This window comes from Xiphophorus hellerii, chromosome 11 (assembly GCF_003331165.1).
Source record: "Xiphophorus hellerii strain 12219 chromosome 11, Xiphophorus_hellerii-4.1, whole genome shotgun sequence".
In the NCBI taxonomy this organism is placed as follows: domain Eukaryota; kingdom Metazoa; phylum Chordata; class Actinopteri; order Cyprinodontiformes; family Poeciliidae; genus Xiphophorus; species Xiphophorus hellerii.
In genome coordinates, this window is record NC_045682.1 from 3,377,777 (window position 1) to 3,392,684 (window position 14,908).

At 37.6% G+C, this 14,908-nt stretch overlaps 1 protein-coding gene and 1 long non-coding RNA gene across 2 annotated transcripts; one reads left to right on the plus strand and one right to left on the minus strand.

Moving 5' to 3' along the window:
* Window positions 1-174: 174 nt before the first annotated feature.
* Window positions 175-1,632, minus strand: LOC116728787 (uncharacterized). The gene is made up of 2 exons (XR_004341025.1): window positions 1,522-1,632; window positions 175-490 (listed from the first exon to the last, which is right to left on the minus strand). It is a non-coding gene; the product is annotated as an uncharacterized LOC116728787 (long non-coding RNA).
* Window positions 1,633-7,801: 6,169 nt separating this feature from the next.
* Window positions 7,802-11,252, plus strand: gpr119 (G protein-coupled receptor 119). The gene is made up of 2 exons (XM_032577417.1): window positions 7,802-8,261; window positions 10,264-11,252. The coding sequence occupies exons 1-2, from the start codon at window positions 7,802-7,804 to the stop codon at window positions 10,950-10,952; spliced, it is 1,149 nt and encodes a 382-aa protein (XP_032433308.1). The 3' UTR covers window positions 10,953-11,252.
* Window positions 11,253-14,908: the final 3,656 nt, after the last annotated feature.

Genomic DNA, 14,908 nt, shown 5'->3' on the forward strand with positions numbered 1-14,908 from the left:
ACGCCTACTCTGGGTAATCTTGCAAACCGTCAAGACATTTGATTAGTTAACTTTTCTCTTCTGAACCACACTAATACACTACAAGTTATTCTACCAAGTAAAAATTGTAACTTTGTATTCAACTGAATTTTTTTTTTGTGTATTTTAACAGAATTATCTATCCAACAATTTTTACTCGTGATCAAACATACATTGTCAAGTGTAGAAAAATAAATTTGTCTTCATCTTCTTCTCTGGTCATTTGGAAAGCTGTTCAGACAAATATGAGTCAATTCAAACTCTGCAGTCCCACACATATTATTCCTCTTTTCTTTTCTCTTCTTTTATTCATTTGTTCTTGCTCTGTTGGGAGGCATGCTCGGTCACGGTCACAGTGACAGGAGATCCAGGGTGGCTCTTTCGAACACAGGAAGTGGTGTGAAGTCACAGCGTGGTTCTCAGCATTCGGATGACACGCTGGTAAAGTTGTTGGAAGACGGTCGACAGACTCCTTAAAGAAAATAAGAAACAGTCTTCAGACAGTTTTTCAGAAAAAAAAAAGGATTTAATGGAGACACATCTTTTACAAGCTTAATTTTGCCCTTAGTTACTAATTAAAATTTAAAATGTACCATCAAAATTAGTGAGAAGACATATTTAATATCTTTCAATAAATCACACATACTGTCACTTTGTTTTAATGAGGGTCAGAATTTGATAATATTTTCTAGACAAGCATTTATTTATTTTTTTACTAGAGTATTTGACTGAATACTCTAGGTAAAAACTAAGCTCTTGAGGAATCAGGTTTCTCAGTCTAAAGTATTCCGACACTAAGCATATGAAACATTTTGTGACATCTTCAGAAAAACTAGCTGATTGTATAAGAGGGTCCGTCCATCCATCCTTAGTAAATCTCCAGATCAGATGATGTTTGAATGTTCTCATTGTTGAGGAGTCCGGGCAAAATAATAGATACCTCCAAACCAACCATTAATAATTGTTTTAGAACCACTCACTATACTATAATACTAGACAGGGAAATTTGTAAAACTCAACACATTCTCTGTCTAAACAACAGCTCCACTCAAAAGACTAAGTATGCCTCTAAATGTGATAGATGGACAACATTTATTATCCATTTTGACCTTTCATGCAATGTAAAAAAACACATTGGTATTATAATACAAAGAATTCGGAAAGTCCGGGAATGTTTCACTGTTATTTTGAGCATTTCAAAAAATGTTGACATCATTTTAAAAATGACATTGTTTGAATATCATCACTTGTGTAAGGCTTGAAATACAAGTGAACCAAATTTATAAACCAATCATATTATTACTTTCCCATAAATCAGCTACCAATCCATGTTTAACTTGCAAAGTGTTTTGGCATCTTATACTCAACTTATCTGGGCATTGATGTTCCCTATAGTCTATAGACGCCAACTTGGTAAACCTGCGTGTTTCATTTACAATTAGCTGCCATTTTTGCCACTGTGAATTCAACAGAAGTTGTCTGTAAAGGATTCGTCAAACTCACCGCGCTCCCACTGAGACAATATTGCTGCGGTTTGGATGGAGGCAGAAGAGTGAGGCCACGCAGTAAACACAGCACAGAAACATGGAGACCAGTCGGCGCTTTAAAGACATCTTCTCTCCTGGCAGAAAAATAAATAAATGCAACAAGTTTCCCTAAAATCAGTCTCATCCTTAAACCCAACTGTTTACTGATAAATATAACTTTTTCACAGATTAGCAAGCCTTCTGCTCTCCGACACAATGAATTGTAAACACATTCACATCGCTTAAAGCTCCATATTTAATATAAAGGCCCTCCAAAAAGACAGCTTGTAAAATTTGTGTCTGTGATCCAAAACATTGTGAAACATGTTGAGGGGCTGTGAGTTGATTTGCAACCCATCGTGTGTCAAACAGTGTTCCTGTTTGACCTTTTTTTGTGAGTTTATCTTCTTCATGTCTCTGAAAATAAACAAAAGAAAAACTGAAGAAAGAAAATCTTTTTATTCTACATCAGAGGTCTCCAACCTGTGATTCTGCTTGCAGAAGGACAGAGATGGTCATCTGCATCCTCTTAATAACTTTGACTAAAAATAATAAAGAAATAACTAATGTTTTTAAATAAAGATATGACAACAAATGCAAGTTGTACCAGTTTTTCAGTTGTTTCATGGAATACTAGCATTGGAGTTCCACAACAGAATGACATTAAAAGTATAAATAACATTTATTTAGATTTTTCTTATTACATTGGAAACCAGAGGATTTTTTTCTTCACTTCTTTCCACAAATAGAAAGATTCCAATGAACAAAATGTATCCATCCTATTTTTGATTTTTTTTTTTTTTTACCTTTTTCTTTACTTTAAAACCTAAAAGTAGTCATAAAGTGATTCTTTAAAGATGACAAGACATTACCCATCATAGGCATTTCTCAAAAATGATCAGTTTTCCTTTTCTAAAAAAGCTTAACAAGCTTTATTTGGCTGAAGGGCCCAAATGGCTCTTTGGATTGTAAAGGTTGCAGACTCCTGGTCTACATGATAAAAAATTGAGACACAACTCCAACATGAAGCAGAATCTAACTTTGTGTTAATGCTTTGCACAAACATCATCGTCTGCAAAAGACGATGATGATCGTCAATAAAAGACGTCTCCAAAAGATGATCGTCTTTTGGAGACAATCATCATCACCTTAACAATCCTGTCCAGAAACAAATTCCTCACAGATTGATCTTCCTAAACGGTGGGAATCCTCACGTTGGCTCAGCAGAACTCCAGAAACCAGATCCGAGGTCCAGGTGAAACCGCCAGAACCCGTCACAGCCGCTGACCGCTGGTACCAACTGAAAGCCCGGAGCCCTCTGGGTTTCTGCTGGGGACCAGGCGCAAATAATGCTGACACATGCTTTTGTTGTAAAAGCTCCTGAAAGGTCTAGCATGGGGTGAATGACATTCCCACAATGTGTGTCTGCTGGAGTGATTTTGGTGCGTTGGTGTGATGGTGAGGGGTGACAGAACAAAGCGACTTCCTCTTATGTGGCTTTGAGTTTCTCAGTCTTCTACAATTAAATCTTTAAAGTTTTAAAGTTTTAATTGTAACTTTAAACTCAAAACACTTTTATCCGTTTGACCTGCACAGTAACAGACCACCAGTCCTGCCTGTTGTGACCCACTGAGTGAAGCTGATGCTCTTAACACCAAAATAAACAAGACTGGAGTTTAAAATTCACCCATCTTATGAAAGAAAAATCATTCAGGAATCTTGAACTTTTTCCCATTTTCATACACAAAGTGGGGCATACTTGTGAACTGGAAGATTTTTTTTCTTAAATAAAAATGGAAAAAAATGGGGATGTAAATTTATGGACAGTCTCCTTTATTCAGATGCTCCATAATAAAATCAGCTTCTGCATCAATGCAGTGGTGTGAACATTTTTTTTTTGCCCTCTTCACAATTTCCTGATTTTTGAATGTTTTCCACACTTAAGAGTTTCAGAACATCAAACCAATTTAAATATTAGTTGAAGGCAACACAAGCAAACACCTAATACAGTATTTTAAAGAAAGATGTTTATTATTGGAGAAAAAATCCAAACCTACGTGACCCCTGTGTGACAAAGTGACACTTTTGAAAAACACTTTTTCACTCTAGTGTATTTAGTGAATAGAGTCCACTTGTGTGTAAGTAAATGTTATTATAAATCCTGATGGTTTGTTAGAACATTAGTGACAAACAGCATTGTAAAGAAATGAGATCACATCAAACTCATATAGCACAGGACATGGTGGTGGCAGCATCATCCTATGGGGATGTTTTCTTTGGTAGGAACAGAGATCCTGGGACGCAGCAGTCTTCTACTTCTAAACCTTCAATTTAATAATCCTTCATTGCTAAAGCTTTAAATGAGAACTGCTTCAAACATTTTACCTTGTAAAACTGAGGTTAAAAAACATTTCTTATATAAAGAGAGAAAACTGGCTCATCCCTTGAGTTTAGGGGCCTTTTCTGGTCTGGATAATTTATAGGCCAAACACTTCCAGGAACCCCGAACAGCTATTGATGAAGACCACTTTAAGCGATTACAGCAAGCCTCTTTAAAGGGGAGATTTAAAGAAATGAGCAATGATTAAGACATTTATGTTGTAAAAATGATTCTTTTTCTGAAGATTTAATCATAAAAAATAACACAACAGCAACAACAAAAAAACAAACAATCAATCTCCTCAACTCTCATGATTCAGTTTATGCAGAGCTGTGCTGGGAACTGTATAAATAGAAAGGTAGCCATTTCTTTTTAGAATCTCCACACAGCCAGTAATGAGAGCTCGTCTTGATAAGAATTTTGCTGATTACAGCGTTTTGTTTTTCACCAACCGTGGCTCTCTGCCATAGCTTGAGGAGGAGGAGGACTGATGTCAGATAATGTAATGAATGTGTGCAGACAGAAAGCATCATTAGCTGGGTCTATTTGTGTGTGAATCCTAGTGGAAAATGGTCCCATTATCCCAGATGTCTCTCCTGAGGGCCCATGGCCAAAAAAAAAAAAAAACCAGCAAATAGAGGTTACACTTTAACTTTTTCAGATCTGCACGGCACATTTTTCCTGGCTGTGTTTTTGCAGGTACTTCACATTAATCCAGATAATTTATTGCTGTTTGCTAAATTATCCTCAGCAGTCTGACAATACTAAAAATGTATTGTAAGTTTTTGAGATTTTATTTATTTATTTCTTCTTTTTTTTCTGAATGTTATTGTTCTGACTGGCCCTCAAACATAACAAATTGAGTTGCTATGTTACATTGTGCATTAATGCTATATCATATATTATGTTTCTATTAGCTGATGATCCAAGCTTGTAGTTCAACACCGTAACTATATCAACCTGATCCTTCTGGATTACTTTCATGAGAATAACTCACACCCCTTGAACTGTATCTTTGGCGTAAAGGCAAAAGATTAAATTTGTAATTTTGTGCTGAAGCCTCTTCAGTCACTGGACAGCTATTGTCCCTCAGGTCGCTATAGCAGCAGCTGAGACCTCACCTCACAGGTTAATGTCAAACGAATTTGCCCCAGTTTAACCCAGTGTTGGTGTTGTCATCAAATGACATGAACCATTGTTCTTTACTGGCTGTTGAGGTCCCTTGCATCCCTGGATCCTTTTACTGACATTACAGTTTCATGATTGTATTTTTATTTTTTTTTTTATGTGCAGCGATATGTGGCTTGTGATAAATAAATAAATAAATAAACTGTTAATGTCTTTCTGCTATGAGTCCATACCCAAATAATAGGCTGTCCTCTTATTTGAAATAAATTAAACTCATTATTTCAATCTCAACAACAAAGCTTTATTGGAAAAAAAAATACGGCCGGTCAATGTCTATTGTTTTTGGCAATTAAATAATCTATTTCTATTTCTTTTTTATTACTTTACCACCTATTTACCTTCTAAAGCAATTACGATGCTTTAACTCAGTTTTTTTAATTAAACAGGGAAACAAGATTACTTTCATGAGAGCATGTTTCCATATTTATTGCAAATTCTCATAAGAGTTTTAATTCATTTACAATCATCCATGTGACTACACTTGAGGTCATGATGCAACACCCAGTCACAGCAAAGTACAATGAAAATGTCTGAAGCGTGTGGGAGCAGTGGGGCATCCCAGTGTTTTTGTTCCCACTCTAATTCATCCTTCCTTTGTTGTGTGTGTGCTTTCATAATATAATTAGGATCAAAAGACTTTACAGTGCAGCAATTTTAGCCATAATTGTTCCTACTAATGTATTAGTGAGTAATTAAACAAAACAAACATCTGTCCATAAAAGTATCTAACAAGTTCTTTTTTTTAACCCTCATTGGGTGTTTTTCTGATCTGTACCAACAAGGCTCCAACAGCTTCACTCTTATTTTGTTTTGATCATGGGAGTGTGACAAGAAGAAAACCACTGTGGAAAGACAAACAACATTTAACATTTAACATTTTGGACGCTTTTTGGTTCCAGCTAGTTTGAACATATCTGATAACATGTCCGGCCTCCAAGGATTTCAGGTTTTGCAGAGTATAAGAATATGTCATACAGAGGGGCTCTCCAGGCCAGACCTCAAACACGATAGAGGGACCATAAGCCACTTCTGTACTAGCGTGGCTTTAACCGGTTCTTCCCCGGTCAGCCTGGGCCAAATTCATCTCCATCTCCAAATCCATTTGTAGTTCCTCCCTGTTTTTTAGGAATCACATCATCTGTTTTTGGTGGTACCAGCTGGGTATTGCAGACAAGCAATTTGATTGGCAGCAGACTGCATTCATTGACTGGCCTGCTGATTTACATGACTGGATGAGTGAAGGTCGTACTTGCAAACTCCTTGAACAACAATAGCTTAACTATTTTCAATCTATGAAGAGACCATACTAGTAGATGTCATAGATGGCAGTATGCAAATTGATGACTGGATGGCCAACGTTGAGGTTCAAACCTTTTTATCAATTGTGGCAGTAGAGTGTATGGTATTAGCTGGATGGACCAATGCACAACAAACTAATATACTGAGAGACTTTGGAGAAAATGGCCGCCAAAAGGTGTGAGAATGAGAGAGGGAGAAACAGAGGTAAAAAGACTAATTAACGAGAAAAGGAAGCAGACAAAACACACCAAGGATTCAAAAACCACTGGAGTACAGAACATAAGCAATGAATAAGAAACCCAACACAAAGGAATGAACTCGAATGTCAAAACCGTAATGACAAGAATGAACAACTGAATGTGGCAAAAGCTTTTAAACAATAGTAAGAAATGAAATAATCAGAAAACCAACATGAAAGAAAACTTATGGATCACAACACATCCAGGTCAAGGAGACTGAAACCTCAAGAAAAACAACACGTTATAGTGTAAGATGTAAAATTAAAGCACATTTCAAATGCAATCCACAAGGGAAGGTGTTTGTCTGAAAAAATGTTTTGTCTCATATGTTAAATCCACAAGACCTGTAGGAAATAAACAGTTAAAAATCAGTGACAGAACTCATGGTTTTAAAGATGGCAGAGCAGGATTCAGACACAGCTTCATTCACAACTGCAGTTTGCACTGATTTCATTAGTTTACAAAAGGTATAAAATTTAACCAGCTCGGTTTAAAACAGAAAAAAACAAACAGGAATGATTCAAATGAACGTTTGTGAATACACTAACAGCTCACAATAAAAATAGATATCGTCACTTGTGGCAGAGAGCCAGCAAGCAGGCGCTCAAGGCTCAGAGAGGCAGAAGTAGCAGAGGGGTGTGTTTTCATTTGCCTGTAGGGCTCTGTGTGTGTTTGACAGAGGAGGGCACAACACAGACCCGCTGATAACATTAGGACCATCTCTGTCCTGCTAGCATTTATTGATGGGACTTCTAAAACCCAGATGTTGCAATTAACTTTGAGAGCAGAAGGATGTTTTAGGAAAAAGTTAACTTGAATATTTTGGGATCGGTCCGCAGACGACAACACTGGATTAACATTAGGAGATATTCTCGGATACTATTTTTTTTTCTTTTTTTTTTTTTAGCAATATCTGGAAACCTTTGATCATGTGTTCAGTGATGCTTCCACTGATCTACACAATCAATAAGAGCTTGATGTGACTGAAAATGATCAGTCTTGGAATAATGTCATCTGACTTTGGGCTTTTTTCTTCACTTTGAATCAATATGTCATATTTAACTGGACAAACCAGCACAGAGCCTTCTGTCAGCATCACGTCTGACTTCATGGACCAGCCAACCGTCCAAAGTGAAGTGAGGCCTCGGGTGATGGGCTTTGTCCTGACCTTCTCTGCTCTCCTCATTGTCTCCACCAATCTGCTGGTGGGCTCTGCTCTGCTGAAGCTGCTCCTGAAGCGAGGATGTCAGAGCTGGTGTTTTGTCCTGAACTTGGCTCTGGCTGACACTCTGGTGGGCGTAGGCATCACTGGACTGGCCACAGAAGACTTTAACAACAAATTTATTCAGCATCGCAGTGGTTATATTGTGATTTATCCTCCCACAAACGGGACACCTCCTGCTCTGCAGGGCAAGACCCAATGTTTGCTGCGAATGTCCTTTGTGACGTCCCCCTGCATGGTGTCCATCTTGACTATGTTCCTGATCTCACTGGACCGCTATATGGCCATCAAGATGCCCCTGCGTTACTCTCTGATGTCTGGGAAAGGGAGGACAACCGGGTCTTTACTGGCTGTGTGGATCAGTTCCTACACTATGGGATTTTTACCAGGTGAGGCTCAGCAATCAATACTATAAATACTAGAGAACACAGATGGAGGGTTTTCTGTTAAGTCAACGCAAGTTTATTTGTAAAAGTTAGCTCAAAGTCTTTTACATCATAAAAACATAACCAATTAGAACAAGCAATGAACATTACATTTGCTAAATATCATCAAAATTATCAAGCAAATACACATCAAATATTTTGATCAATGTCCCAGTAACTACTAATCAAAGACAGCTCTAAAACTGGGAGGTGGGGGGCAGTTAGTTTTGTTCAGAGTCCTGGTGACATCATAATATAGAGCTGTGCATTTTCTTTGTAGTTATGGCAACTAATCTTATGGCTTGTTAAAAGCCATGTAAGGTTAAAGTTGTCCACTAGATTACAGCAAAAAGTCAAAGGAAGTATATTGTGCATGCTCAATGATAATGTGATGTCTGGTTTGCTATGACATATGAACAATATGTTTGAGTTAAGTCCTTTAGCTGCAAATCAGAAAATAATTATAATGTCTTAACTTTGTGCAAGAAGGCGAGGTGAGCTACTTTTACAAGTCAACAAGAGTATCTTTGGGACAGAATGCTTCCAGAAAAAATACTTTTCCAACTGTCACAAATATAAATGTGCAGAATTTTCTAAAAGCTACTGAAACACTAACTGTAACTATACCTGTTAAAACTGATTTAACTGCTTTAACTCAGTTATAAAGAGCAATCTCTTTACAGGACAAACTAAAGTGCGCTAGATATAAATTATGGATTGCTTCCTGTACATAAATTTAGAAATTTTAAAGATAAATCGTATGTTTCGTCAAATGTGCAGATAGATGTTGGCATCTTCATTGTTGTGAAAAAGTACTCACATTCACATTTTATTTGATCCATCACAAAAGTATAATCTTTTTTCCCAATTAAAACATGAATTGTCCTGGGTGTAATTGTTTGTGGAATCACCTTCACTGCTATTATAGCTGCAGACTTTTTGGGGGAATGTCCACCGGCTTTGCACATCTAAAGACCAAATCTTCTGAATATAACACAGATCTTTAGTTGGTTTTGGACTGTAATTGATAGAGGAATCTTTTAGCATTTTCCCTGAATGCATTCTAAATATGCAGCAGCATTATATAAAGAGTTTGAGAACTGAGAGCTGCTAGAGTACAGTTCTTATACTGCTTTAAAATAAAAAAAATGTTCATGAATATAGCAATTTCACAGTGAAAACAATAGAAAGATATTAGCAGCAAAATTAGGTTACATCTGAAAGCACAGTGATTCCATTGGATTTTTCATTAAGGGATATTAGACTAAAGGGGACTGAATACAAATGCACAGGTCAATGTTCCAGTTTCTTTTAGGAATTTTAAAAACAAGTAATTTTCTTCCTCTTTGCAGCTATACACTACTTTGTGTTGGTGACATATAATCCTTTCAAATGTTCAAATGAAATACTTTGAAGTTTATAAAGTGGATAATTAGGTTAAAGTTTCAGGAGTGGGAATACTTTCAGAAGGCTTGTGTCTATTGTGGAGCAATGTCCTTTTAAATCATAAATTGCACTGTTTCACAATACTGCTACATAGTGACACTAGTTTAACCAACCACTAATCACTGATGATGCCACGTTCAACAGGTTGTAGATATTTCAAAATAGATTAGCTAATAACATAAGGACAATATTAAAGCATTTTATTAAAAGTTTAGTTATTTTCTTCTGCACAATGGCAACTATTTTGAAATCATTTTTGTCTGAACACAACAATACACCCAAAGCTAATTTTTCAAACCCAAGGTCTTCTAAAGCAGCCCAACTGCTGAAAACCCACCCAATCTGGCAACATTGCTTACTTTGTTGACTACATATTTAGTTGGAAATAACCTTTTTCTGCTGTTAAACGAAAAAGGAAGGGCCTTGATTCCATTGTGACCTTTTGCATTACCTTTGTTTTGTGGTTCTGTCATAAATGGAGCATAAATATGTAAATGAACCCGTGTCCTCTGCTCCTCAGTGGTGGTGCCCCAGCTGCAGGCGGCGGAACCCTACGACGGTTTCTGTGCTTTCTTCACTGTCACCCACGACATCGCCATCATCGTTTTGTACAGCCTGCTCTTCTTCCCCATCCTCTCCCTGTTCACCTACATGTACCTGGACATCCTGAAGATCGCCTGCGTCCACCACGAGCAGATCTCCCAAATCGGGCAAACCAGCTCAAGAGCTGAGGACAGCCATCACGGACAGTCCCAGTACCACCATCATCACCAGCATCACCTGCTGCGGAGCTGGAGTCACGTCAAGGCCTTGAGGACAGTGGGGGTGCTCGTCGGCTGCTTCTTGGTGCTGTGGAGTCCTTTCTTTGTGGTGTGCATTGTGCACCTCCTATGTAGGGAGTGTGCCCTTAAGGGGGTGCTGGAGAACTACCTGTGGCTCCTGGGGCTCCTCAACTCTCTGATAAACCCCCTGGTCTATGCCTGCTGGCAGAAAGAGGTGAGGCTGCAGCTGTCCGACATGTTTTCCTGCATCACAAACAGGTTGCTGTCTGCTGCACCGCCGAGTGTTATGGAAAGATGCCACTCATCGCCGCCTGTGCAGGCTCGTGCTTGTGTTTCTGAAGGAGCTATGAACAATCCTTCAATTAGGCTACCAATCAGCAGCTTGGACGCCACTGCCCTTCACCTGTCTGACACAACCAGTTTGTGATGGAACGAGGGAAACGCCACAGATATTTAAAACGCACTAATAAAGCGACCAACTCTTTGGTTAGTATTGCTGCTGCAACGAGAAAGTGAAAAATAGACCTGATTAGCTGTTGTGTGTAACCTGCACATGTGTGTTTTCTCTAACAGACATTAGCAGGTGTCAGTTTTAATGAACCTCAGGTTAGCAAACGGACATTTTTAAGGCAGAAGCACAAGCAGAGAAACTGGAAGATATGGATCCGATTTTGGGCTGAACAGGAAAACCCTAACATGATCACCTCAGCGGTTTGTCTGGATGTTCAAGGGCCAAACGAAATTATTATACACCACCATTCCTTTAGGATTAGTGGGATATATGTGATATATATGCTAAAATGTTTTTATTGGGATGGTGGCAGCTGCTTTAGAAATAAATTAAAATAGTCTCAAAGTATGTTTGATAATTTGTGCAAACAGAACAGCGTGCAAAACGCTCTATTTAGTGTCAAGTTGACAATTCCAAGGATATAAATGTTTCAACATTTGACATTTTAAGCAATAAAAGTTTTGTGATCAGTCCAAGTTGAAAAGTTCAGACAACCACAACCCCAACTCTCTTTTTATACACAAAATCCAACCTGAAGATAAGATGTTACACCAACGACCTAATATTAGTTACTTAATCTCACTTAATCTCACGCATCTGAAGAGAGTTTACTCCCTTCAGATGCTAGATGCTTGAAGGAGAAAGTGAAATCCAATAAATCTTTTTCTGTCTGGTTAATTCAAATTCAATTCAGTTAGTCTAAAAAAAACTTTATTGCTCCTGAAGGGAAATTAAATTTCCTTGTAACTCATCTTACACAATTGTTTTCAAAGAGTTATTTTAGATGCTGGTGTGGATGTGGGCAGGATGGATTTCCTGTAGCAGTCTGTATTCCAGCAGCTCTAAAGAAGCCTCTGATCTTCTGTTGTTGTATGACAGTTTCATGGTGAGTTTGCTCGGGGTTTGTCTATCATTTTTTTGATTGTAATCCTTTTTTACACCTTCATCTCCAGTGGGTTCACAAGGGTCCCCCAAAACAGAACCAGTCTTCTTCATCAAGCTGTTGAGTCTTTTTAGGTCCCTTCAATTTGACAAAACATTACCTGACTACTTGGGGTCACAGGAATTTCATTCGCAGAGGGTTAGTTTACACTTTAACATAAAACAATAAAAAGATGTGGTTGACATGACAGAAAAGTAATGTTTATGCGGTTGAAAAATGGGAATTTGTTAAACAGTTAGCATCAGTAATGGTAGTTAGCGAAAGAATGGGGAACACTGCAGGAAATGCATGTCTGTATTATCAGAAAATGATTAATCATTTGAGGATACAAAACATCGAATAAAAGGGTAACGAGCACAGCTGGTGGAACACCACTGAGGATTTTTACAGTTTCTATTGACTCATGATAGCAAAAAACTCAGTCCTGATGAATCACAAAGACCACATGAGAATTAAAAACCTTTAGTCTGTTAATTACCAATTTTTTTAAATTATGCAGTGGTGCAGAAAATTGATGACCAAGTAGATTTGTATGTTTTTTTTTCTCCCGTAACAACAAACACCTTCATTTAAAAAATGGATTTTGTTTTTACTTGTGTTGTCTCTGGCAAATATTTAAATTGGTTTAATGTTCTGAAACACAAACATGCAATTTTTCACACCACTTTAAATACTCACTGTTATTTTGGACTTAGAAGTGGAATATTTTAATCTGGTTTTATTACCTTCAAAACTGAATTCAAAACCCTTATCTCCTTTTTTTGGACAAATGTTTTCGGACTGCTCAAGCAATAAGTTGACTTTTACTCTTCTCACGTTTGGAAGAAGACTAATAAAAGCCACTCTTCATGGAACATGAGTGGTCAGAGGTCAGTGGTAGTAGAGGGCAGGAAGTTTAATGACGTATTGTGAACGGCTGTGACAGGCGAGCTGGGTAATTCCCTAGGGGCCTCAGACCCGTCCCACTGAGGAACTCCTGATTTTCCCTTTGTGCACACTAACTCCTAGCCTCACATCCCAAACTCTCCCTACATTCAACTGAAGGAAATTCCATAAAAGAGCGGGTGTAGAAACATGAATCATGAAAGAATAAAAACTCTGAACAAGATTTTGCAGAAATATTTTCTGAGGAATTTACATCACTTGTGTATCTTCTTTGTCTTATTATTTTTTTTTTTTAATTATTATTATTGCACAAACTGAAGGCATGAAAAATGTCAAGCTTTGCTGAAAACCTGGTAATGGAAAATCTAGGTGAATGTACACTAAAATTACATGTTATGCTATATGAATTATGTAGTGGAGAATAAGCAGATTTTCTTAATGAAAGCAACATCTTCCATATTAGTCTGATTTTGCAGTCCAACTGTCAGCTGTTCTTGGAGAAATTCATGTCGGAAACATAAAATGCATTCTCACCAAACTACAAAAATAAAGTAATAATATTTTTTTGCATAGAGAATGAATGTTTTGATATTTTATGTGTGTTCCTCATGTCGGACAAAGAACTACAATAAATTTTCATTAAGACTGTAGCTAAAACTGTAGTAAACGTTCACCCAAAGAGCAACCAGAACAGTTCAAAAATCAAACTAAACAAACAGACACATGAATTGTGCCAAGATTTTATATGATAATCCAACACAAAATAGCTTATAGTTGTTCATTTGAAGACAACTGACACATGACTTACAAATTTCAGATATAAAATATGAAAGTGCGACTTGCATTCAGTGTAGAACTACCTTGTAAAGGGGGTTGAATTAAAGCAGAATGTACTTTTCATATTTCGGAAATAACGTATTGTTTTCTTTTCGTTTCACAACTGTGCATTATACACACAAACTCCAACAAGTTGTTGCAACTTGGTTAATTTAGAAAAGGTCCAAAAGGGTAAGAAGACTTTACACATTACCAAGTACCTTTATAATGAACCAGCTTGTTTGACTTGCTTTTATTCATGATTACTAGCTTTTCTCTAAAAAGCAGTGGTTGAAGGGTTCGCCAACAAATATTTCTCTATAGCTTCCACGGCTACCTCGAGGTACAATAATACTACCAAATATCAGACTATTTGAGACAAAAGCAAAAGCTGTAGCTTTCCATTTTTCTATAATTAGCATGGCCTTTGTTTCTCAGTGTGTGTGATGGGCTGAGTGAACTGAAGCAGAGCAGATTACAAACATCAGCCTGGGACCCACTTTGTGTCATCCTGCTTTATTACGTCTGTGTAATCTAAACTGATCGCTGTCAGAGAGAAAACAGGCCGCCAGTTTATCTGGCAGGCTGCAGTTGAGCGTGTAATATTTTCCACCTGGATAACCGTTCGCTCATGGAAACTTCCTCAGCTGCTTGAACCACGATAATTATCCCGCACTTCACCTGCCAGCAGTCTGGATCAACAAAACACTTTAACTGGTTGATATCATGGATTTCTACAACCGGCTGTCTGATATTTACCCAGGACTAATACGTTGTGGGACCGATCAACTCTGCAGGGTTGAATATGGTATTTTTTATTTGTTGATACAATTTTATGCAATATAAAAGCCCTCTTAGAGTAAGGCATATTTAAATGGGACAGTGTGTGCAGTTGAAAGCAGACGTTCATATTCACCAAGCAAAAACACATATTTTTTTTCTGATTGTTTGAAGTCAAATCAGACAAAACTTCTCCCTGGTTTAGGTCAGTTAGAATGACCAAAATTATTTCTGTTTGCTAAATGCCACAATAATGAGAGAAAGAGCATGTCACAACTTTATTAATCAATATCTTCAAAATCAGAAGTTTACATGCATTTTCTCAGTATTTGGTAGCACTGCCTTGCATGGCATAACTCAGGTCAAACGTTTTGAGTTTCCTTCAAGCTTCTAACAATAACTTGCCGGAGTTCTGATCCGTTCCTCTTGACAGAACTGCTGTAACTGG

Coding starts and splice junctions, on each gene's coding strand:
- gpr119 (XM_032577417.1), top strand. CDS start 7,802: ATGGGCTTTGTCCTGACCTTCTCTGCTCTCCTCATTGTCTCCACCAAT. Junction 8,262..10,263: donor CACTATGGGATTTTTACCAG/GTGAGGCTCAGC, acceptor TCTGCTCCTCAG/TGGTGGTGCCCCAGCTGCAG.